Genomic DNA, 27,923 nt, shown 5'->3' on the forward strand with positions numbered 1-27,923 from the left:
ACCTAGATACTGGTCCAATCCAATTCTTCTTTAGTCTCAGTTCTTTTTATTACAAGAAGCAAAGGCTTCACCTTAACCTGGCTTACCAGAGTCATTTAGTGTCCTCCACGGCTGAGGAGTCGAGTTGGGGTTTGGTCCAGGAGCTCAGTCAATCCCTCCCCCGCCCCGTCCCTTCTCTGTTCTGCTTCCCTCTGGGTTGGCTTTATTCTTTGGTATTCTCCTTCTTTGGAAATCTTTGGTAGGCCCAGACACCCTGGCTCCTGGCTGGCTGAGCTTGAGTGACATGTCCCCCTGTCATGCATGCAGGGCTTCGATTGGCCGGATGTCATGCAGCCTTGAGGCTCGGAGCTGGAGTGGGATCCAGCTCATCTCCGGGACAGAAGTGCCAGCTCTGGTGTAGACTTGGGCCCTGAGACAGGTGTGTGGCAAGATGGAGCCCAGCCTGGCATGCCTTAAAAGTCACATGGCAAGAGACGCCACAGTTCCTTAAAGGAGGATTAGGTACTAGGAGGTAGAGGGTCGTTCCCAATCATGGTGCTCTTGGCCGCCTTGATGAATCATCACCCCCCTCGCCCACTGGTTCACGCAGGCGCTGCTGGCCGTAGCATCTTTATCACTGAACTTACTTCTGGGAGGCCAGGTGCGGCCAGTAAACCCCACGTGATCAGACTCTTCATTCAGAAATGGAAGCCAAAAGCCATGCTCTGGGGGTGGCCATCTCCTCGGTGTCTTCGGATGCCAGCCTTGCTTGTAACCATTTTATTCTTCCTGATTTCCTATCCTCAAGCACATTGGGTTTTGGAAGTCACAGTGTAACCCAGCAGACCACCCCTCCTGTAGCATTGGCCTTGCCTGCCCTCCTGTCACTCCCCGGCCCCTGGCCTGCCCCTCCCCCTCCTCCAGGGATGCATGCCACCACCACTTGTCTGAGGGCCTGTGGTACAGCTGTTTGTCACAGTGCTTGTCTCATTAGGCCTAGTTTCTATGTACATGACCGTCTACCTCACTAGGGCCTGAACTGCTTTAGAGCTGGCACGTAGCTTTTGCTAGTAAGAGTTAACCTTCAGTAAGCATTTACATGCCTTGCAACGTGATTGATTTTAAACACCATGTAGCAGGTGGATGCCATCTTAGGTCAAGACATGTGGAGAAGGTTAGTGAATTGCTTGAGGTCACACAGCTAATGGGAGTATCAAGTCTAATCAGAACATGAAACCCAGGCTTGCTCCTGGACTGTGCTCATAACCCCTGGTCCAGATTGTCAGGCCTTGCCAGCACCCATGCGGCCAGCCTGAGTGCAGCATGGGCACATATTAGGTGCTCAATGAACGCTAGGCACTGGGGTAGTTTAGAGATCCATGAGTGTGCCACCTCATCAGGGTGCTTTGCTGCTTTCTCACCCTGGTTGGGCTAGAGGCAGTACTGGCCTCCTGCCCGGGGAAGTTTAACTGGAGAGCGGGCTCTCGCATGGCCCTGGCCCCTTCTCTCCAGGCAAAGAGAAATGCATTCTGCCCTTGGACCTTGATTCCTGCACCAGCAGCCGTGGTAAGGCCTGGGGTCGAGGGCTGTGGGTGAAAGTGGCCTCCCGTCCATCACGGCAGCTCTGGGAGAGGCTGAAACAATTTGGAGCATCAGATCTTCTAAGAGGGGTTTCCTTTAAACTTCTTCAGATTAAAAAGTTCAGACGGGGTACAGGTCAGTGTTGCAGGATGCCTGGGCCCGGGCTCTGGCTTCACACAGGGTGTTCAGCTTGGTCTCCTGTGGGGGGAGGGGTGGGGTGCATGGCACTGTCTGGTCACCAGTCCTTGGGAGCGCTCATGCCCGAGCCCCATGTCCCTGGTCCATTCTGTATTCTTGGTCCCTTTTGGATATTGTCTTTGTTCCTAAATGACAAATACCCATTCCATTTGGGGATGTGGCCAGACCTTTTCTAACATCTCTGTTTTAACGTCCAACTGCACTTGGAGAGGAGGAGGTCAGAGATGCATTGTCTTCGTGGTCTCGGCTGGAAAGCCCATTGCCCACTTACTTCATTTCTCATTTGATCCCCGTACTGACAAGAATTTCTCCATTACCAAAGTCGGTGTTCAGTGGAGGAAGGACATTTGGAAAGCTTGGAAAAGCCATAAAGAAAACAAATGTCTACCAACATTCAGAATAACATTGTTAGTGTCTTGATTTGTTTCCTGGTCTTATTTTGGGATATAATCGCACATGCACACATATGATTGTGATCATATTTATTGGTATATCATGAGTAGTCCTTACATCCCATTATTTCACAATACATAGGGTCTGGCTTCTGCTCCTCCTTGCTTCTGCCCCCCAGGAACGCTTGACTGGTCTTTACATCTCTGAAAAGAGATGCAGAAGACTCTCGCTGCTTCCCAGTGAAATCTCCATTCCATGCAGAACATGGGTGCCACAAATGGAGCGGCCGGTGTCTGGCCGGTGAGCATCTCCTGCAGTCATGTGGCCAAGAGGGTGCAATGTGCATGACTCACACGCCCAGGCTGCTACATGTGACTGCAGCATGAGGTCACATTTCCTTTCACACTCCCCAAATGGGATCGCTGGAGCCCCCAGCAGCTTGATTGCCGGAAATTAGTTCCCATCAAAGTGGCTCCAGCTATTTCTGGGCTCCCCAGGGGCTGTCTCACATGTCCTCGGGGACCTGCACTTTATGAGTCTATGTCCCCTCTTGCTGCCACCCAAGTTGAAAATGACTCTCATTAGGCTGTCAGGCTCCTGGGCACAGCTGCCACCAGTGGTCACTGTCACTCTGCCGTGGAAGGGGGTCAGGAGTGTGGTGCTTTCTGCTCTTTGCTCTTGGAGCCCAAATGTAGCTACCGAGCCTTTGCTTCCCCCTCACTGCCCAGCCCGGCTGGAACACCCTGCCCATCATCTCTTTTATCTTGGTTTTTAATTTTAGAATATTCAATTGACAAAATTGTATATGCTCAAAGCTGTAATAATGCCAAGCTTTGACACATGTACACATTGTGTAATGACTGCCACAGAGCACCGCCGTGGCCACCCACAGCAAACAGAGTGTGCACATGTGTAGGGACACTTGAAATCGGCTTTTTCCAAACGTCAAGTATATAATACAGTATTACTAACTGTAGTCACTCTGCTGTCCCTTGGGTCCCCAGAACTTATCATAACTCAGGTTTTGTCCTCTCTGATCAGTATCCTTACCTGGCCCCTGGCAGCCCTCCTCTGTGCTGGCTTCTGTGAGCTGGACCTTGGAGTGCTCGGGTAAGCGAGCCCACATAGCACTCGTCTGTGTCTGGCTTATTTCACTTAACACGGTGCCCTCCAGGTGTACCCGCATTGTCACAAATGGCAGGGTGCTCTGATGGCTGAGCAGTGACTGAATCACGTCCCACTGCCATGTATATCTGTGTCCTTTAGTCTCTCTTTAGGTGTGGTCGTGGTCTAGGTCGGCATCCCTGCTCGGCTAACTCTCCCCGCTTGCTGGCCTCACCCAGTGAAAGAAACTGGCCCCTCCCTACATCCCGAGTCCCTACTGGAAATGTGTGATTATCAGTGGTAGTCGGGGTGTTCCCTGGCCCCTGAGCTCCAGGAGGGCAGGGATCATGAGCTTTGCTCTCCACGATAGCTCCAGAGGCAGCCCTAGCTTGGCACAGAAGAGGCCACCTTGAAGAGGCAGCACCCCTTCTGATGGAGGAAAGACTCCAGACTTGGCTCAGGTCTTGAAGGACAGGCACATGCCCTGAATCTGTGGGCCAGCTCTGATCGCCTCTGAAACCCCTGAAATGCAAGCAGTCAGGTGGGAAGGTTGGGCCTTGGGTACCACCGACCAGGCCACTGTGAGAAGCTTCTAGATAGATGGTAAGTGTCCAGGGACCCTGGAGCTTGGGTGGGAGCACAGCCAACAACTGTGCACTGAGCCGCATCCCCAGATGAAGGGTCTGCTTGTCGCTTAGTCACTACTTGATACTGCTGTCCCAGGCAAAGCAGAGACTGTGCTGGTCCATTCCACTTCCACGCCCTTGCTCCATACCCGCCTTTAAAAGACCCGTGGGGCTGTGCGGGCGATTCTTTGTAAATAACGCCTCTCATCTTTTACTCGCCTCCCTTATTTACATAACCCACTGATCTGGAAAGTCATTTTTCTTTGGCTATGTTCTTCATCTTATTCTCAGCATTTGGCTGCAATAACATCACTCCATCAGCGTGGTCATACGGTAATTCAGGCTTTTTGTTCTAGCACTGAGGACACTTATAGTTAATAACACATGAAGCCATTTCATTAAAAGGAAAGTTTTGCTAGGATACATTAACACGGGCCGCGAACCAAAACACAAATCATTTCACTCTTTGGCTATTAAGGAAGCAGAATGAATTAGGAACCTAAAGGCATTTTTAACAGAATCTTTGTTATCCTAACGTCATCGGCTGTCTTTGCACTTGACAGTCCTCATGAAGGGCACGGGCCCTCTGCAGTTCCTAGCACTTGCTCTTCTCTCAGATGCGGCTTGGGCTTTGGTACCGCCTGGCTTGAAGGCCCAGCTCTGGCCTCCGCTGCCTCCCAGGTCATGTTGGGCACATTTCTTATCACTAGTTGAGACAGCTTGAGGGCATATAAAAGTGCAGGGATCCGGGGGAACTTTTTATGTACACTGTCTGGCATAGAAAGGTCCTGTTGAGTGGGATGCTGTTGTGCCCAAGTCCAAGAACGTGCGTGCGTGCTCTTGACTATCACAACATGCGGGACCCAGGGTTTGGCTCTGAGGTGTGGGGTCTGCCTGACGCAGAGGTTGCATGAGGATAGAAGTGGAAAGGGAGGTGTCGCATGCTGAGCAAGTGGGGAAGCGTGCTGTTTGGGACCTAAACCAGCAGCATGTAAAGGTGCGTTTATTTGTGACTTCTTGCCGCATTGGTGCCGGTGGGTTTCTCTGTGGGGTCTGATCCTCGAGGAGGTTTACAGTGTCCATCAAACATCTCCTACCAGGCCCTCCTCCTAAAATACGGCTCTGGTCCAGAACCGTGGGTGCTGTGTGACAGGGCGTAGAAGCACCCAGCTGGCCTGCAGCAGGCAGAGGGCATGCGGCTCATTCTGGGCCCGAAGCCCAAGGAGTGCTTATCGGCTTTCATTCAGCACTCGAAAGCCCCCTGGAGAAGGCCGCTCATGGAGCTCGCTGTCTGTTGCGTTTTCTGTGGGCAGAGGGGATGCTCTGCTGTCCCAGCCACACCCTGTGCTCGCTGTTTGTGTTTCCTCGCCTGCCTGCATTCGACAATTAATTAGGCATGGTAATTACCTGCTTTAATTTCGTGATTGCACATCCTATAATTACCCCTAATTCTGTAATGGGGAAGTTCGTGTACACAAAGGCAGCGGATGATGAAGGTGACAGGGGTTGTGGTATTAACAGCTGCCATTGCTTGCTGCCTGCCAGGCACGGCAGCCACCCAGCGAAGCTGGCCTTGTCCCCATTCTACAGACGGAGAAGCCGAGTCTCCAGGTGGGGTAACATCCCCAAGACCACAGCCAGGAAAGCAGGGGGCAGGGGGAGCCAGGCCTTTCCCCGGCACAGCCCAGGCCTGGGGGCCGTGCCATCAGCCTGCCGGGCCACATGCTTTTGTCAGGAGCCTGGGCCTTCTCTTGGCACACCTGAAACACCAGAACCGGGACTTGGACCCAAACAAGCTCCGACTCCCTTCTTCAGAAAGCAAGCGTTTCCCTGTGGCCCTGACCGGGCAGGCGCTGGTTCTGGGTTCTGTTCGATGATGAACTAAGGATTCTGCCCTGCCACCCTCGGCGTCCCTCTACCTGCCACCCTCGGTGTCCCTCTACCTGCCACCCTCAGCGTCCCTCTACCTGCCACCCTCAGCGTCCCTCCACCTCCCTGCGTCATCACGGGCATCACTGGGGCGGTCCTTCCTGGCGGGAAAGAAATCTCAAGACCTGAACTTCCTCTTAAAACGGAGAAGAGAGGATTTGCCCCACTCCTGATCCCAGATGTTACCCTTCTCCCTTATTCTTCTTTTCTGACTCTAGGAGATCGGACTTGAAGTCGCTTTTTATTGCTCGTGTTACAAGGGAACTTGGTGTCAGAAGAGGTTGAGTCCTTTTATCCCTCCAAGGAATTACCTTTACAGTTCAACCAGAGGGAACTGGGACCAGTCAAATTTAATTTGGTTGGGGGAGCACTTTAAACAAAATAGAAATAAATAACCCCAACAATTTTGAGCATTAGGTCTTTCAGTTCTCCACTGAAATAAGCCTATGACTGATGAAGTGTAATGGAGGACAAATGCGAGGTTTCCGGTTTTGGGTGCTCAGGCATTATTGTGAGGCCCCCCCCCTTAGGTAATCCCGGCTGATTTTAATGGCACTAGATGGGATCTGAAGGGGGAGGAGTACCTGAGCAGGTGAGGTAGGAGGAGACCCTCCTTGAGGTCACATGGTCTGCTCAGGGGCAGGTTCTCGATTCTGCTGGCTGCCTGCACTGCTGGCTTCAGGTCCCCTGGGCTTCTGAGCTGGACCCACAGTGGTAGAAAGCATCAGGACTTGGCAGGGGACGGTTCTGGGTTCACATCCTTCTGTCCCACCTGCCTGGACAAGTGATGTGGCCTCCTCAAGACTGGGTCCTCGGCAGGAAAGGGGTGATCCTGGTACTACCTTGAGGACCACCATGAGGGTGCCTGCCTTTAGTGACACCATCTCATCAGAGGTGCTCCCTAGGTGGCGCTGGTCTGCAGCCAAGAGCTATATGTTTTATTAAGATTTGAAATGGCATTGTTCATCCATTCATCTGCTGAAGGGCACCCAGGTTGGCTCCATAGTTTATCTATTGTGCGTGGACCTGCTATAGACCATGATATGGCTGTGTCACTGAAATATGCTGATTGTAAGTCCTCTGGGTATAAACTGAGAAGTGGGATAGCTGGGTCAAATGGTGGTTCCATTCCACGTTTTCTCCCGAGTCCAGGTGGCAGCACCACCCAAGCCCACCTTGGCACCCTTCTCAAGTGGACAGCATGGGGTGGATGGGGATGTTTGTCACACCAGCCCTGTTACGTAGTCTCCAAGGTCCTTTCTAGTGCCAGCTGACTGAAATTCAGAGTCCTTGAACATCTGCTGTCCCCCATAGTGGGGATGCACCTAGGAGGAGCTTGGAAGGCCAAGCACTGCCGTTCTCCAGGATAGTTGATCTGACCGAGCATCTCATAGGATGTTCAACAGAAATGCAGGCAAGTTAGGCATCATTCTGGTTTTAAAGACATTTCAAGAATTCATGACATTAGCCAGGTGTGGTGGCTCATGCCTGCAATCCCCGCAACTCAGGGAAGCTAAGGCAAGAGGATTGCAAGTTTGAAACCAGCCTCAGCAGCTAGGCAAGGCTCTGTCTCAAAACATTAAAAAAAAAGGGCTGCAGATGTTACTCAGTGGCTAAGCCCCCCTGGCTTATAATCCCAGTAAAAAAAAATTAAGAAATCAAAGAGTCTTATAGGAAATGCAGGCCACTTGGCACCATCTAGGTTTGCCAAAGCAAGGGGCGGGGCCAGAAATGAGACTGAGGTGGTGCCAGAATCTTCCAAGCCCACAGAAGCTGTGTGCACTCTCCCCGAGGCTTGCCACCAGCAGGGCCATCCTTCACCAAGAGTGCTTGAAGGAGTCTGAGCAGGGGACGTGCTCAGGGCCTGGAGGGCAACGTGGGAGTCCAGAGGACAGCTGGAGGTTGGGCATGGTCCACAGAGTGGGCGACTCTGGAGGGGCTCAGAGGTGGAAGCAGCAGGCCCTTCTTTGGGTGGTTGGATGTGGGGGGCGAGAACAGAACTGGTCTAAGTTGATGTGCATCTGGGGTCAACATCTGGGGGTCTGTCTGGGAGGGAACAGGCTCCGGGGAAGGAGGAGCAGGTTACAGGACAGATCCTGGTGCAGACACCTATGGGCAGTCAGCAGAGAGCCAGACTTGGGTGGTGTCCTAAAAATGAAACATGCAGACCCAGGAGTGGTGTGTGAGTAGGAGAGGAAGGAGGGACGTGGGCAGCAGAGGAGTGTCCGTGGGAGGGCCCAGCGGGCAGCAGGGCAGTGAACAGCTGGCTCTTAAATGCACCTTATGAAAAACGAAAAATGCCAGCAGAGTTGACCACGCACATCAAGGGCCATGTTTACCGTTGTGCTTGGGAGGCTCCAAGGTGTGGGTTGGCATCCACCATTCGCAGATCACAGTAGCTCCCATCCTTGCAGGTGACCCTGCATCCTTTCGTCCCGCTGCTTGGTCCCCGTGCACGGTAGTTGCTCTGAGTCCCTGTCAGGTGCGAGGGCCTGGAGAGGGCTGGTGGACTCGTGCTCCTGATTTGCCACCCGAGTGTCCTTGTTAGAGTCACAGCCTGACATGAGGAAGCCACATGCCCTGGTGCTGTCGGGCCTGGGCATGCCCTTTGGTTCAGCTAGGCTAACCAAGTCCAGCCCTTGGCCTCAGCCTCCTCACTGCCAGCTCGTCTGCAAAGGGGTCTGAATGACCCCAGGCACAGCTGCGTCACCTGTAGACCTGCATGGTCTTCAAACCACTGCAGAGGGAGGTGCTGCTTCCTGCTCCTGTACAGACAAGGAAGTGACAGGCAGGGAGGTGACGGGCTCATCCATCCCACACCTGAGCCCGGGCCTTACATCAGGGCCTCCCCAAGGGACCACTCATTGGGATCACCCAGGAAGCCCCTGTACACGGGGTATCCCTGGGTCTCGGTGGTGAGGTTTGGAAAGGGCCTACCCTCTCCACACTGGATTTTTAATGGATTTGAGGAGAAATAACCATAATGAGGACTTCCTGAACAGCTGGGCCAGAAGTCATCAAACTTTCTTGGAAAAGCCAGAAAGTAAATGGTTGGAGCGTTGCAGGCTGTGTGGTCTCTGGGCAGCCACCCAGGCCCCATTGCAGTTTCAAAGCAGCTGTAGGCGGCAGGCAGACAAGTGGACGTGACTGCACTTGGCCTGTGAACCATAGTTTGCTTACTCTGATCTGAATAATTTGCACTATGTGTGATGATCCAACAAGTGTGAATTTTTCACACTCCAGGGGGTGTTTGGGCTTCTGTAAGAATATACCCAAGCTGATATGGTCTCTTTAAAAACGTATCAGATCAGAATTGCATTCAGCTGTTAGTACAAAGACCCCTAAGACATAAGCCTGAACAATTAAGGACTATTTCTCTTTTGTTGAAACAAATTTGGGGGATGGCGCTGGGGTTGTGGCTCAGTGGAAAAGCAATTGCCTGGCATGTGTGAAGCACTGGGTTCGATTCTCAACACTACATATAAGTAAAATAAACGTCCATCGACAACTAAAAAAATCTTTAAAAATTTTTATTTTGATTAATTAATAATTGGTGGGATGACTCTCCTCAGAGACCCAGAGTCCTTCCTGTTTCTCAAGATCACCTCATGATCACGAGATGGCTCCTGGAGTACCAGTCATCACATCTGTGTTTGAGGGAAAAAAAAAAGATAGAACAGCAAAATGATACTTGGTAGCTGAGTCAGATCTCTCTGGAGAACTTTCTTATATAGCTTAGAAGCTCCCACTGATTTTTGCTCTTAGTTCATTAGCCACTCTTACCTGTAAGGGAGACATAAAAAAAAATTAGTTTAAAAGTTTTTTTCTCTTTTTTTAGCTGAATACATTGCTATCCCCAAGAACATTGGGGGAAGTAGGTACTAGATGGGTAACTGGCACTTGCTGTCACTCAAGAGTAATGCACTCAAGTCCCTTGAGCTCTTCTGGGTTTATTTAACTGATTTATATGTCACTTGTGGATTGTGGAAATCTAAGGTCCAGATCTCAATAACTAACCGAGCCTTCCAGGTGCTTTTGGGGCTCAGTATATAAATAGAATATCCATCCCGCCAGTCACCATCCACTGTGTGCACAACCAAGACAAGAAACCTTTAACACATACCTTTTCCCTTCGGGCAGCTTTGGCTGCTAGAAATTTCTTCCTCCTAAAATTGGTCTTGTCTTCTCCACCTGCTGAAAGTCTGTTTCCTGAAACCCCCTGGACACGTTTAGCGGGTCTCTCCTCTTTGCCGTGGCAGCCTTTCCAGGGATTAGGAGAGCTCGTCTGCTTCCCCCGTTCCTGGGTGTTGTCATCCTCTTGGTCGCCATCTTTCTTCTGATTATTTGAATATCACCTTCTCAGGCCTAGTGCCTCTCAAAGTGTACAAAGTGTGAATGATCCACTGGGAGTTCCTGTTGAAGTGCAGGTCTTGAGTCAGTTTGTCTGGGGTGGAGCCCAATATTCTGCATTTTTGACATCTTCCCATTGATGCCAGTGCTGCTGGTCCAGGGACCACAGTTTGAGTAGCATGTGATCTGGGCCTTTCTGAACAAAGATCATCTCATAATAGGTGGCAAGCAAACCCATCAAGTGGGACTGGTGATTTAGAATGGAGCAGAGCCATCAACTCCTCTATTCTGGAAGTTCATGTCTTTTAATGAGGACACGGGTCACGTGGGCTTTTCCTGGTGGCCCTCCTCCTGGTGCATTTAGCTGGAGCACCGAGCCCTCCTCTGTTCCCCGGGTCTCTGCTGTGCTGCGCCCTCCTGTGGTGCTAAGACCCCACGTTGATCTGTAGAATTTCATCACGTTGAATTAGATCCCTCAGGCCAGTCTAGAGCACTTGGTGTCTGTCACCAGTATGTTTACTGTCTCTCTTAGCTTGGGGACTTCTGTAACTTGATAGGCCTCCTGTTTCTCCATCTAATTCCACTGGAAACTTCTACCCATTAATTGAAGTTTTTGGCACACACTTTCCTTGCCCGTGTTCACAGGGATATATTGTGAGAGACCCTGACTGATGTTCAAGGACATGTTGTCCACATTTGGGGTTCACAGGTGGTTTCACCTAGAGGCAGAATTCATCACTCACATCAGAGATGTCTATTTTTATGGTTAAAGATGTTCCTAACACGTGTATTGACATTCACTGGTTGCAAATGACAACAGCCATTTCTCACTGGGGATTTTACTCCCTGGGCTGTTTCGACTCAGGTAATTTCTTAGTGCATTGCTCTCTGGGATGTGGTTGCCATGTGTCCCTGGGAGATGCTGGGGCCAATCAACGCTGATGAAGGAGCCCTTGCATTGGTACCCCACAGCTTTCACTGGGAAGTCACAATTTAATTAAAATAAGGAAGTTTTATGTCCTAGTGTGCTCATCCCATCTGGAGGTGACCTTTCCTCTGAGCTGTCAAGCAGATCCCAAATCCAAGCCCAGCTCCTCCCTGTGGAGGTCTGCATTGCCCGCCCCCCCCCCCCCCGCCCCAGTTGCTGGGTGACCCGCTGCTCTCAGCTTGGTTGTACGGATGGGAAGAAGGTGGCCAGTGAGGTGGCCTCGCTGTTCCCAGCAGCCTGTTGGTGTAGCAGCACCCACGGGACAATGAGGAAGTGTCTGCTGCTAAGTGCACTGTGGTCTCTGCTGCCGTTGGGGAAATGGCACACAGCGTGATGTCCTTGCCTGTCTTTCATGTGCCTGTTTGTTCAGCCAGTGCCACCGAGACCCTGCTCTGTGGCATGCGCGTGGCACCCCGTGGAGGTGACACAGACTTGGCCTTGCTCTCGCAGAGCTGGTTTTCCTGGGTGGCGTGCTGTGAAACCCTGCCCCTGGTGCAGAGCGTGGTGAGAGCGAGGAGTCCATGTCTCGTCTTGCTTTCCTTGGCAGGTCTACATCCGGATAAAGGACGACGAGTGGAACGTCTACCGGCGGTACACGGAGTTCCGGAGTCTGCACCACAAGCTGCAGAGCAGGTTCCCCCAGGTGCGGGCCTACAGCTTCCCACCCAAGAAGGCCATTGGGAACAAGGTACGTCCCACGCAGGGCTGGCCGCCCTTCCGCTGCCTGAAAACATGCTTTCTAAAGAAAGTTGGCCAAAATGAGAAAAAATAGAAAAGAGAAAATAGTCACCTGGCTCTGGCCACCCTAGGTAGCCACTGCTGTCCCTCCCAGGGCGGGGGCAGCGACAGCTCCAGGAAGGGCCAAGTGCAGACACTTTGGCTCTGTGACCACGTTTCTGCCACAGGCCCCCTACCCGCCACGGTGGCAGGGACACTCTGGACAGTGTGGATGCCCAGGTGGCAGCTGGGGTTGGCCTGTGGGTCCAGTTTATGGGGCGCTGTCCTGGACAGTGGCCTTTCTCATTTGCATCCGCAGCTGCGCTATTCACCTGGCTGCGCCACGGGGCGAGCACTTGCTTGGGGGCTTTCTTTATCGTAGGGTCACCCCATCAAGAGGGCAGTGATGCATGTGACCTGGCTTGCTCCAGGGGTTGGTCCCAGTGCCCTGAGGGGAGGTGTACCCACAGCCCCACTGGTAGAGGGGTATACCCTGGTCCAGCAGGCAGCTCTTGAGCACCTCTTCTTGTCACCGTATGAGGGGCCAGCACTGGACAGGACAGCATGGGCTGGGTCTGGCGTGGAAGCCTATTCATGATCTGCTGCAGCAGCAGCTCCTTGCCCACCCGCCTGTTTGCTTGGCTGCACTTGGGCCACCTGGAGCCTTGGGATCCACTGCCCCCCGCCTCCCGGCCCATTCTGATTTCACTGCTCTGGAGCGAGTCCTGGGCCTTGAGGGGTCGGGGGCTCTCTGGATGCTCTGGTCCATGGCTGAGCTGGGGAGCCGGGCTCAGGCAGCAGGTGGAGGTTCTTCAGCAGCGTCAGCGCATGAGGTGGCAGGGCAGGGGCAGTCCGATCCCATGAGGTGGAGCCATGAGCCGCCTCAGGAAAGGAGCTGAGACTGTATGAGCCTGTGGTGGGTCTTCAGGTGTGGCCTGTTGAGAGCCACAGCCGAGTTGGGATGGCGCCTAGCATTTTGCCAGTACTTTTGAGTTCTCGCAGAGTTCCCATTGAGTTCCGGTTGAGCTCTCTTGGGGATTCCTGGAGAGTTCGCGTTGGTGGGTAAAGTTCCGGTGGAGGGAGTTCCGGTGGGTGTGTGGTGTGTCCGGGAGAAAGCCGCGTGGGTGGCGTTCGCGGGAGTTCGGAAATAAAGTTTGTTCCTGCTTGAGTGGCTGGTGATTTGAGCCCAGCCAGACTGCGGCAGTGGCCTCCTCCTTGCCCATCAGCATCCCCTGGGGCTTGGCAGACATGATGACATGCATATTCTTTTCTTCCTTTTTGTGATGCTGGGAATCAAACAGGGTTTTGCACACACCAGGCTGCCACTAAGCTACACCCCCAGCTAAAAATGCAGGTTCTCGGGCTCCACCTCAGACCTGCTGATCCCCTGCTCCAGGGCTGAGCCCTGCAGTGTGGCTTAACCAGCCTGCAGCAATGCTGATGCTGGGGGCAGTGGGAGGCAGCCGGAGACCACTGTCCTGTCCCATGGACAAAACAGGGGCCAGGTCCGAGTGGTGGATTTCCCACATCTCTCTCCAGGGGGACCTTGGCAGGATTTCCTGGGATGTCTGTCATACAGCAAGAGTTTGTCTGACCCACTGCCTGCCCTTGGAATTCCACAGGGACAGCCACTGTCGCTGGCTGATTCATCAACTTGGGCATGGATCGCTGGGTTAAAATGCTAGGAATCTGACCCCCTAGAGGACTGCTGGGTTTCAGCAGGAATGGTTTTAAAGCAGATTCTGTCAGGTTGAGAATAAATCTATGCTTCAGTTTTCTGGTGAAGAACAAACAGTGGAACTGAACCCAAACACGTACAAAACTTGTTCGTAGCAAGGAGTACAATAATTCTTTTGAAAAGAGGACGGCAAATTACATATTGATTTAACCTAATGACTTGTAGGTTCATACAAAGCTTGGGACCCATCCAGAATGCCTAAAAATGTCATAAAACAGAAGTCAGCCTACATAGCACATTATCATCGTAAGATTTTCTCATTGGCAAAGGTCTTACCTGACACCCTCCTCATTGAGCGAACCCTGTCTGCATCTGGCTGAGGCACCTCCAGCACAAGGCTGCACTGAGGGGATTCAGACAGTGGAGGCTCTAGGGTCGTGTATGAGCTTCCTATTGCTGCTATAACAAATCACAAACACAGGGGCCTGAAGGAACAGATTCATCTTACAGTCACAGAGGTCACAAGTCCAGAATCGGTCTGATAGGGCTAAAATTGGGGTGTTGGGGGGGGGGGTTCCTTCTGAGGCCCCAGGAGAGAGTCTCTGGCTATTCTGCAGTTTGGGCTCGTGGCCCTCTTCTGTCTTCCAGGACTGCAGTCATGTCACTGTGACCTCTGCCTGTGTCCTTGTTGTCACCTCTGCTTCTCGCCTCCTTTTGATGGCAGTGAGCCCCTCCAGCTTACCTCCCATCTCGGGACCCCTCTTTGAGTCATGGCTGCTGAGTCCCTGTTGCCAGGGAATGTGACGGGGATGAGGATGGAGACGGCCTGGGGCACCCTTCAGCCTGCCACACGCCCTCGTGGCTAGATGCACCTCCCTTCTGACCCTGCACCTCCCGAGTCCTGCAGTTACACAAACAAGTCCAACGTGAACACCAGCCCTGAGAGCACAGGGTGGGGACTGAGCTCAGGCCTGGAGAGCGGAGGGCGCTCCTGGCGTTGAGTGACCTAGGAAGAAGGCATGGAGCGCTGGGCCCATCCTGTCTGCGTGGGGCCCGTGAGCAGGTTCCCTTTGCAGAGGGCCATCCAGGGCCTCCTGCCTCCCTCCACCCTCCCTTACCTCCAGGCCAGGGGGGACTCGTCCCTGCAGGTCCTGGGACTGAGTGCCAGTAGCAGTGGGCTTTCCTCTGTGAAGCCGGCGTCACTGGAGCAGTGGCTGCTTGCGCCCCAGTAACTTGATCAGCAAATGTCTGCACTCAGGGAGGCAGGTTGGCCCTGGGCCGGTGATGACGGCCTGTGCAAGTGCCCTGCCTGGCTATGACCAGATGGACTGCCCTGTTCCCCGGGGACAGGGGGTCTTCTCCAGCCTATGCTACCCTTTAAATTGTCACTGGCTGGTTGGACAGTGATTATGCTGTGACCCCTCTTCCTCTGCCTCTGGGCTAAGATGTACCCCCTTCCCTTTAGTCCACTTGGGCTGTTGCCCAGGACGTCTGAGCAGTTCTTCCCGTTGTCAGGAGGACTAAGTCGGGTGCAGGACATTTAAGGCTCAGCAGAGGCCACGGATGAACTCGGTTAAGGTCAGACTCGGGCAGCCCCGACTGGGCCTGAGACCCTGAGGGCACGATTTCTGGAGTGCTTTGATTCTAAACTGGCCCAGAAAATACAGCCGGATCAGAATCTTCCCCTTGACTGGACAGCTTCAGGGTGACTCCATGGTCTGCATGGAGCACTGGGGTGCACACCAAACCCAGTGGGTGGATGGATTGTGGGTGAGCTGAAGCTTGCGTGCTGTGTTACCCTGAGCCGTGGCCTGTTAACAGACTCCGGAATCCAGAGACCTGAGCATTAGTCAGGTAAATGTTGAGCAGTTGGCCTTTTTTCCAGGTCAGATAAATATCCTTGTAGCTTGGCTTTCTGTTATTTCCCCCGTAATGCCATCACTGGTGACTGTCTGCAGGTCTCAGAATTAAAATGTCATCTGGACCCCAATTTGAACCCATTTTTAATTGATAAAATGAGTGCACGGTATAGTTCGGGACTCAGCATTTGTCTTTATCAAAGAATTCCTGTTGCGCGTAGCAGGCGTGTGGTTAACGTGGATGCACAGATCCTTGGAGCCTCCTAGAGGGATCCGTGTCCTGGGACGCCTGACACCCCACCCAGGTTAAAGTAGCTGACCTGTCAGTCCACCACTCCACCAGGTTCATTCCTCGTAGCTAAGTTAAGCCACAATGGAGAGCCAGTTAACTCTCGTTGTCACAGATGTGGGACTTCTGTGGGTCAGGACAGGCTAGGGAAGGCTGAGGTAACACACAGTTCCAGGATCTTGGTGACCTAAACAGACAAAGGAGTGTTCTGGCTCATGTTCCACGTTCATGGGAGCTGGGAGCTCTGCTCCCCACGGAGTGGGATAGCTGGGTCAAATGGTGGTTCAGTTCCCAGTTTTCTGAGGAATCTCCATGCTGTTTACCAGAGTGGTTGTGCCAATTTGCAGTCCCACCAGCAGTATGTGAGTGTACCTTTCTCTCCACATCCTCACCAGTATTTATTGTTACTTGCATTCTTGATTATTGTTACTTGCCATTCTGACTGGAGTAAGATGGAATCTCAGTGTAGTTTTAATTTGAATTTCTCTAATTACTAGAGATATTGAACATTTTTTCATATATTTGTTGACCAGTAATATTTCTTCTGTGAAGTGCCTGTTCAGTTCCTTTGCCTATTTAGTGACTGGGTTATTTGGGGTTTTGGTGTTAAGTTTTTTGAGTTCTTTATATATCCTGGAGATTAATGCTCTATTTGAGGTGCAGGTGGCAAAGATTTCTCCCATTCTGTAGGCTCTCTCTTCACGTTCTTATTTCCTTTGCTGTGAAGAAGCTTTTCAGCTATTTATTGATTCATTTTTAAAATGTGTTATTGTATTTTTTATACCTTTATCTATTTTTATGTGGTGCTAAGGATGGAACCCAGTGCCTCACGTGTGCTAGGCAAGTACTCTTCACTGAGCTACAATTGTGGCCCCCATTTATGGATTTTTAAGTTTACTTCTTACGCTTTAGGAGTCTTGTTGAGGAGTCTGCTCCTAAGCCAACAAGGTGGAGAGTTGGGCCTACTTTTTTCCTAGTCGATGCAGGGTCCCTGGTTTAATGCCTAGGTCCTTGATGCACTTTGAGTTGAGTTTTGTGCAGGGTGAGAGATAGGGGTCTAATTTCATTCTGCTACGTATGGATTTCCAGTTTTCCCAGCATTATTTGTTGAAGAGGATATCTTTTCTCCCATGTATGTTTATAGCGCCTTTGTCTAATATGAGATAACTGTATTTATGTGGATTTGTCTCTGTGTCTTCTATGCTGTACCATGTCTGTTTTGGTGCCAATACCATGCTGTTTTTGTTACTACAGCTTTGTGGTATAATTTAAGGTCTGGAATTGTGATGCCTTCTGCTTCGCTTTTCTAAGAATTGCTTTGGCTATTCTGTGTCTCTTATTTTTCTGAATGAATTTCATGACTACTTTTCTATTTCTATGAAAAACGTCATTAGAATTTAATAGGAACTGCATTAACTCTGTACAGTGCTTTTTTGTTGGCATGGCCATTTTGACAATATTAATTCTGCCTCTCTAAAAACATAGGAAGTCTTTCCGTCTTCTGCGGTCCTTCAATGTCTTTGTTTAGTGAGAATCAGAATCTCCACGGTTGGCTGTCACCATCCCCAGGGAGCATGACTCTCCAAAAAGTCTTAGTGCACCTGCTCCCTAAACCCTGCTCGGATTAGCGTGACCCAAGCTGCCGTCGTCTCTAGTGCTGGCCCCACGGTGGCTGCCCTTTCCCACTTGCCTTCTGATAATCGACCTTCTATCCTGGAGCCAAAGTGAAGTTGTACAACATAAATCAGATTGTGTCCCTGTACGATAAAACCCTCCACCAGCACCCATGGTACTTACAGTGGGGATTCCTTACTGTGCTTTTGAGGTGTCCTTGAAATGTACCCTGCCTTGCTCTGCCACCTCCTCTCATGCCCACCTCTCCCTCTCCACTTACCACACCACCCTCCTAAGACTTCACATGGTTCCTGCCTCAGGGCCTTTGCACCTGGGGATCCCTCTGCCTGGAAGGGCCTTTTCTAGACCTCTGCAAGGAGAGCTCGTTTGGTTCTTCAGCTCTGGCTCAGATTCCTGCTCCAGAGGGAGGCCTTCCAAGCCTCAGTGCCTGTGCTGCCCCAGCCTCTCTCACCCACCCGTACCCCTGCCGTGGTCTTCTTCCCAGCATGCACCATTATTTGAAGTGACTTCTTCACGTACTCAATTGTTTTCTGTTTCTCTGCTCTGGTTTCATGGGCCCTGGGTCTGTTCTGGGCACTGCCCTGTCCCTGCTCCTTGAAGAGGACCTGACATAATGAGATCCCCCTGGCCTGAATTAATGAATAAACAAACAGAAATGGAATGGAAATTTTTGCCACGTGTTTTCTCTTCACTTGACTGGGTCTCACAGTTCCAAAAATTTGAATTCCAAAAGTGGGCAGAAGACTTAGAGTGTGACCCGGAGGTTGCTCCGCTCTGCGTTTGGCTGGGCGTTTTTGCAGGATGGGCGAGAGGCAGGCAAGCTCTGGAGACGGGAAGGTGGCCCTGAAGGCCTCAGGGCCCAAGGGGTCTTTGCAGGCATGGGTGGAGGGCCCACTTTTTGGGCGATGTTACTGAAAGCCTCCATTACTGCTCAGTGAGCAAATGAGTGTTGAGAGACTGTCATTGCCTCCTCGGATAATAGATTCAGTCTCTGAAGTTCATCTGGCATTAAGGCGAGGCAAATCGCTTTCCCGGGAGCTGAGATAATTCAACTTGTTGGAGAAATTATGCATTAAAATCCTCATTAAAAACACACACCACCATGCGCGGTGGAGGAGCAACGGGTGTGCACTGAGCTGTGGAAGGCTGCTCTGCGTTCCTCCGAGATGCCGCAGGCCCGAGAGCAGGGTTCAGAGGTGGGAGTCGGCGGGCACTCACAGGACGCCGTGGCCGACCAATCTTGCCCTTGGTGAATGTGCCCAGAGCTGAGGCGTGACGCTGGGCCAGAGGAGACTGGCGGGTCCAGCCTGGTATCCGCTCTGGAAGTTGGGGCCTCACAGGGAGAATGGCAAGCGGATCAGCCTCCCCGGGGCACCATGGCAGTCGGAGGAAAGCTTGCTGCAGTCTAGGTGGCGCAGAAAGGGTGCAGGGCCTACTGCCTATGGGAGGTCAAGGTCAGACGGGCCAGCAGGGCCCCCCAGTGGGAAGCAGAATTGGGTCAGGAGGACTTGGTGTCTGCCGCACACACAGGGAAGACAGGAACCCAGTCACCACCCAGAACCACAGGTTTTCTGATGGAATCAAACCATACACGGAAGCTTGTGCTTTATTTGAAACTCTGCCAGCCACTGTGCACCTCGTCCTGGTGCTTAACGTACAAAGCAAGAAGAGGAGACACTGGGCTCCTTCTATGTCCACATCTGGGTTTCTCTTTAATGCGGTAAATGCCTCTGAAAGTGTTGCCCAAGTCATCTGGCCAGAGAGCATCTCGGGAGAGGCGCTGCGGGGCTCAGGTCTGGCTTGTGCGTGTGGATTTAGTAAGTGGATTTCCTGGGGAGACTTTCTGTAATATCAAATTAAAACCCAATACAAATCGTGGCCATTTATAAAGATTGAGCCCAGAACCAGCCGCTGGACATGGATCTGCCACTCTGTCCCCATGCCTTCTGTGTGCAGCGCACAGGGAGCTCGAGTTCAAGAGCATCCTCTTGGCTGTCCTATGTCCCAGACTTTGAAAGTCCTGAAGTTCTCCCTCCCCAGTGACACCATGGAGTTGGGGGGCAGAGCCTGGCCCCCTGAGTCTCTATCTCAGAACCTGTCAGAGTGCCTGGGGTGTAGGAGGCACGGAGCAAACGGCAGGTTGTGTAGAAATCGGTGTGTGGCACTGGCTTTGATTTTCCGGTCCTTTCTCCCAGCCGCCTTCCTTCCTGGGACTTCAGGGTGCTGTCATGGGTAGCTGCTCGGTTCTCCCGTGGAGCTGTCAGACCACAGGAGGTTCCCTGAGGTCCCTGCATTAGCCATGGCTGGTGACAAGGAGGGCTTGCTGGACACATGTGGGATCTAGGCCTCCCAATGAACCGGCCATCGTTGGCCATTCCCCCCACTTCTCGCACCTCTGGCTGAGCTTGAGAGCCTGTTTCTACGTGGAACCCGTTGGTTTTGTAATTGACGTGATTACAAGACACTTCTCTCTCTGCTGGGCGTTCCGTGTTGCCCACAATATTTCTGGGGCTGTCGATGATGGGAATGGCATTACTGCATCGCTCCCTCCAGCTCTGAGGGCCTTCTCCACACATGTATCCTGTGCTCCATCTGTTTCTCCTCATAGTTTTGGACAAGTGATTGAACTCGCCATACAGAAGAGTGCTTCTCGGCTCTCACTCTCTCCTTGAGTAATTGAGAATAATTGCTCCCTTCCCCTCCAGTGGACCCATTAATATCTGAGGGCCGTGTAGGGCAATCTTGGTTCATCTTGAGCATGCAGAAAACAATATTTTCGGTGCCTGAGATTGCAGCCATTGAGTTATTTCCCTGGTCCCAGTTCCTGGGTTCAGAATCCCGGGTCAGAACCCCCCTGTCCTTGGCACTTTGCTCAGGAACCATATGGTGTTTAGAAGCTGTGGGGTCCAGAGGCTCATAGTTTGGGCCAGGGAGCCTCACTGGCCTTGATTCAGACTGTCTGACCTTGAGCAAGTCACCCAGCCTCTGTGATGCTGAGCCGTCACCCGGGGTGAAGGTGCTACCAGTGTGGCTCTTGTGAAGACCCAGCCCAGCTGTTCAACAGGGCATCAGGCATATGGGGACCCCCAGATTGTAGCCACAGGGCACCGCCCTACTTTGGCTTCCGTTATTCTAAAAGTTGTGATAACTCAGGTGGACCCAGGCCTGGTTCTTCCTTCCTTGTCCTCCTTTCTTTGCATCTCACCTGGTTGTCATGGTGCCTTGTGTGTAGACTGAGGTCCAGTGGGCCTCCAGGTCTACATGCAGATAGGTGGCCTCACACCCTGAACACACCTGTGCCAATAGTGCTGGACGTAGGCTAGACCGCGGGTCTCCAGACGCCCTCCCCCAAGGGCCCTGGGGCCTGGCTTCTGATGCGGAGGAGTGGTTTGGCTGTTTGGAGACCTTACGTGCTCCTGGAGCGTGTGCTCCCTCATGTCCTGCTTTCCCCTCCGCATGACGTGGTGACGCCTAGCCACAGGTGGCAGTGGCGGTGCTGGTTGGTGCGCTGCCGTGTGGTATTCCACCGTGTGAGCGCCTCCATTTGCCCTCTGACGTTGGCAGTGTCGGGATGCACGTGTGGCTCAGTGGCCCCGGGCTGCAATTCCGTTCTCGCATGTCCTCTGCTGCCCACGAGCCCGGGTTCTGTGGTTGTACGTAGCAGTGGACCTGCTGGCTATGGGCCATGTGCCTTTTGTACTTCAGTGGACACGCTGGAGTGCCCCAGGGTGGTCCCACAGTGGCCGCTTGTTTAGGAAAGAGGCAGGCGTTCCTAGAGGAGCCGGCGGGCACCCATGCGGCCCCGCCCGGAGTTAGCTGCTGTTCATGTCTTGTCGTATCTGCGTCTAAGTTCCTAAAGAACATAGAAATGTTTCTGTGTCCCCAAAATACACTGAAAAATGTGATGAACAAGCACCTGTCACCACCATCCAGGTGTGATAAGGGTTAATGCCAAGCAGTGAGGCATCCTGGCGCAGCTGACCCTCCGTCCCTCCTGCCCAGCGCCCTGCCTGGAGCGCTGTGTGCCGCGTTGTGCACCTTTATCACCAGTGCTTGTGAGGTTCTCCCTGCATCACGTAGGTGATGTCATTCTCTGTCCCCTTCCGCCACTTGTGTCTTCACGTAGTCAACTGGGGGATTTATTTGTTGGGACACAGGCTTCACCCATGACCCACTCACTGTCCCCTCTCTGGGGAATGAGCAGGGGGCATGCCACTTTCTCCCGCGTCCCTGTGCTCATCCCCTAAACCTCGGTCACTAGCCTGTGGACGAGGTCACCGGCGTCTGGGCCGTGCTATCGACCACTTGTCTGGCTCTTGCCTGGCCCATCTCCAAGGTGGAGGCACCATTGTTCACCTCTGTCACAGGTGAGAATTCTCAACCATGCTTGGCCTCGCCACACCTAAAGTATCTCTGTGCATTGCTAACACATGGGCACAAAGCAGTGTCCAGCCGTGGCTTTAATTCAATTCTCCCCTGCATTGTCCACGGCTTTGACTTTCAGCAGCCACGCTTCCTGTGTCGTTTGTGCCTCTGGATGGCCGAGCTGGGTGCTGTGCCCACTGGTTCCTGGCTGTCCTCATCATCTTTGGTTCCTGATTCTGTGGGAGCCTCCACCATCCTGATGTCATTGGCAGTGTCACCTTACCTGTACCCAGGGCCTCCCGCCTGTCCCTGCTTCCTGCCCTGTGCAGGGCACACACGTTTACAGGTCTGCTTCCCTAGTCGAGTGACCTTGGAGAGGCTGACGTGGCCTCCTGCGCCACTAGGAGCAGGATTTGTGGAGTCTCCGTGAAGGAGCGTGGGGCCTTGGGGCACCTTTGCCAACGTGGCGCAGTGAGCCCACCCTACACTGCTCCTCCAGCGTGGGCCCAGCAGCCTCGCATCATGGAGGTGCAGGCGCAGCCCGCGGCTTTCTGGAGAACCAGCCTTCTCGCCACTTCCCTAGCACGTGGAGCTCAGCTGGTCCCTTGGAACGTTCTCCTCACTTAATTTCTCAGCCCTTCTGCCTTCTGAGGGGAGCAAGGTTCTTTTGTGTAATGAGTTTTGAAGCTTTTTTGAGTTAAGTGCCTGATCCTCATAAGCCAGTGAAAATGGAACGGTTTTGTGTCACAGAGGAACCTTTGATAGTGGCATTTAGCTCTCCCTCGTGGACCAGGAGCTTCACTCCTGTTAGCAGGGAATAAACAAGCCCCTCTTCCTTCAGTGAGAATGGCACCACCCCGTGGGTGCTGATGGCACGCCAGGCACGGTGCCCGGGACCTGCCCATGCGCTTGCTGTTCTTCCTCCTGGCATGCCGTTGGCCACACCTCAGGGGACAGTGCGTGTCTCCCTCTGAGCCCAAAACCCTCAAGCCCTTTCCTAGAGCAGGACCTGTGCACATGTGGCTTCTTCTAGAACATTGGTCCCCCACCCTTCCTGTGGCCGGGGCTGCTCCCCTGTCAAGCCTCCCTCGTGTCCTGCAGGAGGAAGTTATCTCTCCAGCGTGAACTTCTTGGAGCCTTGTTTTCCTCTTTTGAGCTTAGCAAGATTTGTGACAGTTACTCACTTAGTTTTGGTTTTGGTTTCTTGGTACTGGAGATGGGTTCCAGGGATGCTTCTCCACTGAGCTCCATTCCCTGCCCATCCCCTTTCATTTTGAGATGGGACCTTGCTAAGTTGCTGAGGCTGGCCTTGAGCTTGCGATCCTCCTGCCTCAGCCTCCAGAGTTCCTGGGATCCTGGGCGTGGGCCACTGCAGAAACTCATTTGCTTCAACGTAGTTATGTGCATGTGCTGGGTGGGAGCTGCAGAAACACTTCAGAGTGGTGACAAACCTTGTCTTATTGCTGTCCCTGTCATGGTGGAGGAGGGCCAGAGGGGCAAGCACAGCAGGGGACAAGCAGAGCCATGGCAGAACATCTGCCAGCAGGTTCTGATGAGGGTGGAGCTGACGCAAAGCCCCTGAGGACGAGAGGGGAATGAGTTCACACAAGGACCTGGAGTCTGACCTGGCAGCGATGGGGCCTTGCAGAAAAGCCACTCTTGCATAGGTGACCATCCTCCTCAGTGTGAGGGGGCCATGATCAAAGGTCCAGCACAGATGCGGTCAGCACGGGCCATGAGCCACCTGTGCAGGGGCTAGTGTGGGTGGTGGGGGTCCAGACATGTGGGCAGCTTAGAGTACGCGGCTCCCCAGCAAGGACAGCTGCTCTCCCTCTTAGGCTCTATGTCCTTTGGGCAGTGATTGGCAAGCACTGACAGGGAGCCGACCCCTGAGCTGGGCCCGTGCCTGCCCGCCCTGGTTGCTGCACTCACTGAACTGACGGCTCTTGAGTTTTGTTCCCCAGGGGCATTCCGGGCAGACTTGTTGAAGAATTCAGCAGAGACAGAGGAGAAGGGCTTTTCCACGAGAGCAGACAGACCAGGCTTGTGTGCAGTGCTCAGCTCTCATCTGGACAGGGTGGAGGGGTGGCCTCGGGATGGGACCAGCCTCAGGTGAAGTCTAGGTGAGCAAGTAGCACAGCAGCAGTCAACTCTGGCCCCTGGGCCTTCTCAACAGCTTGGGCCCACCCTTCCTGTCAGCACCAGGGTCTGATTCAGAAGTCTGAAAACAAGCACTCTGGGGAGCAGAGGCAGCCCCGAGCTCTTGTCAGACCCTAAAGTAAAACAAGAGCAAGGTCGTTCCCGTCTCCAGACCCTCGCTGGTGAGCTGACGCACCAAGGCTACCCGGTGGGCCGCCAGCTACAGACAGGAAGAGCACGCGCTTCCTGCCCAGGGACCCCACAGTCAAGGGGGACCCAGCAGGTGCTGTGGGGAGGTTCTGCCCAGAGGATGGGAGCCCGGGGGAGAGGACAGTGTCTAGGGTTCTCTCGCTGCCAAGTGACAAACCAACATCACACTGTTACTTTTGAAAGAGAATCTATTTCTCTGTATTAATTGAAGCCAAGGTTCCAACTCTGGGAATGTCTGGGTCCAGGAGCTTGATGAGGTCGTTGGCCAGTGCCCTGCTGGCCTCTCTGGGTGCTTGTGGGCTCTCTGGCTGTCATCTGTCCCCTGGTTCCTTCCTCTGCCTGCTGTTTTCTGCGTTGGCCTCCTCCTCGGGCAGACTCCCTCACGTGGTGAAGGCGTCACCCACTTGTGGCCTCCCCTGTGTCTGCCATGCACTGGGCTCGCCGCCTCATTGGGTGCAGGTTGCAGAACTGCGCATGTCTGATGAGGCAGGAGAGCCAGGCAGGGCCACCTACCTGGCTGAGTTGAGGAGTTTGGACCTTGATCACACAAGCAGGAGTAGCGTGGTGTCTACAGGGGTGTCGCCTTTCTAAGAAGCTGCTAGCACAGAGGGGGCTGGCCAGAGAGGCAGGCCCAGGGAGAGAGACGGCACCTGCAGACCTGCAGGAACGTCCCGTTCACCCTGCCACTCAGCACCCCTCTCTTGAGCACTTACTGTTTGCCAGCCACTGAGAATACAGCAGGAGCTCAGCAGTCATGTTCACCAAGAGGAAAGGGAGGAAGGACAGGAAACACACTTGCAGGTCACCTCTGATGATCTCCAATGACATCAACTAGCTAAAGGGGATTTCCTCTAGAGCTGTGCTGGAGCCGTGACCCGGGTAGAGAAGAGTCAAGTCAGAAGCCACGTGGTGTAGAATTTCTCTGACTTAACAAGCAAAAAAAGACTTTTGCCCACCATTGTCAGCCACAGTGAGCCATTCAGCTCCCGAGAGAGCGAGGGGGAAAATGAGAGGTGGTAGGGCTCTCAGAAGCTAGCGATAGCTGTCATTTGGGTTTCACCTACTGGGTAGCAGAAGAGGCCTGCATGCTGGGTGATGGACCCACAGCTCATTTTGGACAGGCACATAAATCTCTGGGGGAGGCCGGAGAGATGCACCAGCCAAGCGGGCCTGACATGGCCCAGTCCTCATCCCGCCTCTGCTCACTCCTCCCTGCCGCCCACACTGGGAGATCCAGCAGGAAGCACTGACCAGGCTCCTCACAGGCCTGCTTCAGGCTCAGCAGCAGATGGACGGGGATTCTGCCACACCCTGCTCTTAGGGTCCAGGTGGGTCTGGAGAGCTGTGGGGACGCAGCAGACGCCTCGGGTTTTTGGTGGCCAGCAGGCGTGCCTACAATGCCCGCACCGAAGCAGGGCGAGAGGTGGCCGCTGCTTTTCCAGATCCTCAAGACAGTAAGGAAAGCATGGCCCTCCCAGGTCCTCCTTGTCTGTATTTGGGCCACACTGTGCCACCAGTCAGCACCGAGAAGAGCTCCATTGCTCAATGGATGCTTGACCTTGGATGAGTATCTCCCACCTTTGTGCCTCAAGTTCCTCATTTGTATAAAGGGTTTATAAGGGTGATGGTGTTTTAATTATCAATTACTCTAATAATTACTAAATAAGATAATGTGGAAAATGTCCACAGTGACCTAGCGCTCTGTGAGCTCTCAGTAGAAGGTCGTCTTTCCCAATGATTCACACAGGTAAAGGGTGAAGATTCATTGACCTGGAGCTTCCCCTCCTCCTGAGACATGGCCTCCCCTCAAGACGCTCTGGGGAAACCCTGTAGCAATCTCCTTTGAAAGCCTCTGAAGTCCCTTTTAGTTCTCAGATCTGAAGTTCAGGCCCAGGTTCACCCTGGCAACCCTGCAGATCTGTGCCACACTGGCCCATCTGTGCAATGGAGTGGACAATCCCAGCTCAGCCACTGCTGGCCATTGGTGACTGAAGAGAAATGTGGAACACATCTGAAAGAGCACTGGGGGAGAGGGTACCACCCCACCTCTAGCCACATTTCCTTTGAAGAGAGAAATGAGGGACACCAGATCCAAGTCCACCCTCCTGGAACTGGGTCCCGCCACGTCTCACCACCCACTGGCCAGACCTGCTCCGGTGGCCCCAGCCTCACTGCTGAGCTGCTGGGAAATGGAAAGGAACAGTCGGGTGTCTGGTGAGCAGCAGCAGCTCTCTGTCCTGGTCCCTCATTCACCCCTGGGTCCCAGCTCCTAGCACAGGGCCTGGCTCAGAATGGGTCAGTACATGGGTGACAACAGCTGCCACCCTCTGGATTTACAGATAAGGAAGCTAAGCCCTGCATGGGGACACGTCTCTGGTGTAGCTAGGATGGTTGCTTACCTGACTCTGATTTTATTTTTGCTTTCCGTCTTCTGGGGAGACCCCAGAAATTGTGCCCAGGGTAAATAACATTCTCAAGCAGAACTTCAGAAGAATCCCTTATTTTTCTTGCTTCATCTGATTTGCATTTGGTTTGCATTGAACTCAGGATTCCCAGGAGATAGGGTGTCTGACCTCTACCTCCCATCTCTCCAGACTTAGCATGGAACCAGGCACATGGAAGAGGCTCAGTCAAGGATTTTTAATTGAAGAGAATTTTTATAAACTGCCCATATTGTAACAAAGGAACAATGTGGACAATAGATTCAAATTCTAGCTCTGACACTAGATAGCATGACCATGGACAGATGTATTCATGACTCTGAATCTGGGCATCCTTTTCTATAAAATGGAGATACCACCCTTTCTTTGAGAAGAATGTTTTTGAAGATTTAGTAGAAGGCCATGTTTTGCACGTCTAGTCCCTGCTGGATTTTCCGTTTTTATCAATTCTAATCATAGGCGGGGATTCAGGGAAATGCACCATAGTATGTCCCCAGCCTTGCTCTGCAGGGTGAGCTTCTCCCCTGCTTCCTGGTGTGTCTGGATTGTCTCTGGACATGTGCTTGACCTTGGGAAGCGTGGAGCCGGCCCACCCCTCTGCAGCACAGCGGGGGTGAGTCCCAGTGGGTGGAACCAGTCTTGCCAGCTCTATTTTGACGGCCTATTGATTTCTTCTCTTGCTTCTGGAAGACCTGCAGATAGTTTTGTTTGGTCTGCACCATGATATCAAGTGTTTGAATCAGCTGCCAAGTGATTTGAGAATTGAGAGTTTTTCCCTCCCCTCCAGATATGCAGCTTCCCCCTCTGAAGCAGGACGAGCTGGCCCTGCAGGCTCCCGTTCCCTGAGGCGATGGCCGCAGAGCATCCTGCTCCCCCAGCTCGCCGTCCATCTCTGTGTCCGGCAGGGCACTTCTTCCCGCTGTCTGGCCCTGCTTGTGGCAGTGCAGGAGGCTGCCATCCAGGCCTTTGCTGTGGGAGCAGCTTTGGGTGTGGCCTTGCTGCTGGTCTGTTGTCTCTGTCCTTGATGGCTCGCCACCTTCTCTTCCTTGGCTGGATTTGAAGGTCACTTGTTTCTCCCAGCCACATCCAGCCTGAAAGGAGGCCCCTTTAGGGGCACGGTGCTGAAGCAGAGTGGAAGGAGCCGGGTCCTGGGCTGTGATCATGGCCACAGCACGTGACTTCTTTGAGCCTCTAATGTGACTCTTGGTTGGAGCTGGAGGTGGCATTCACAAGGTCCCCCCCTCGGCTCAAGGCGGCAGTGCACGTTGGCCAGTGGTAGCACTTGTTCTCCACTGAGCTGTTTGGCCAGCCAGCCATTGCCACCCTGGCCTCAGCCACAAGGAGTTTGTGTGATCAAGAAGACTACAACTAAGATGATTAAGGTGGTCCCAGGTAATGTGTCACCACTGTTAAAACCTCTGGGAACCTCCAACCAGACCCAG

General features: G+C 53.0%; 1 protein-coding gene across 1 annotated transcript in view; it reads left to right on the forward strand.

Annotated features, from left to right (window-relative positions):
• Snx29 (sorting nexin 29) overlaps window positions 1-27,923 on the forward strand; it is a 384,257-nt gene that overhangs the window by 325,762 nt on the left and 30,572 nt on the right. Inside the window, exon 19 of the mRNA XM_026385539.2 lies at window positions 11,696-11,836. Coding sequence (XP_026241324.2) covers window positions 11,696-11,836 — 141 coding nt within the window. The remainder of the gene's footprint in view (window positions 1-11,695; window positions 11,837-27,923) is intronic.

Source organism: Urocitellus parryii, chromosome 9, assembly GCF_045843805.1.
Source record: "Urocitellus parryii isolate mUroPar1 chromosome 9, mUroPar1.hap1, whole genome shotgun sequence".
In the NCBI taxonomy this organism is placed as follows: Eukaryota; Metazoa; Chordata; class Mammalia; order Rodentia; family Sciuridae; genus Urocitellus; species Urocitellus parryii.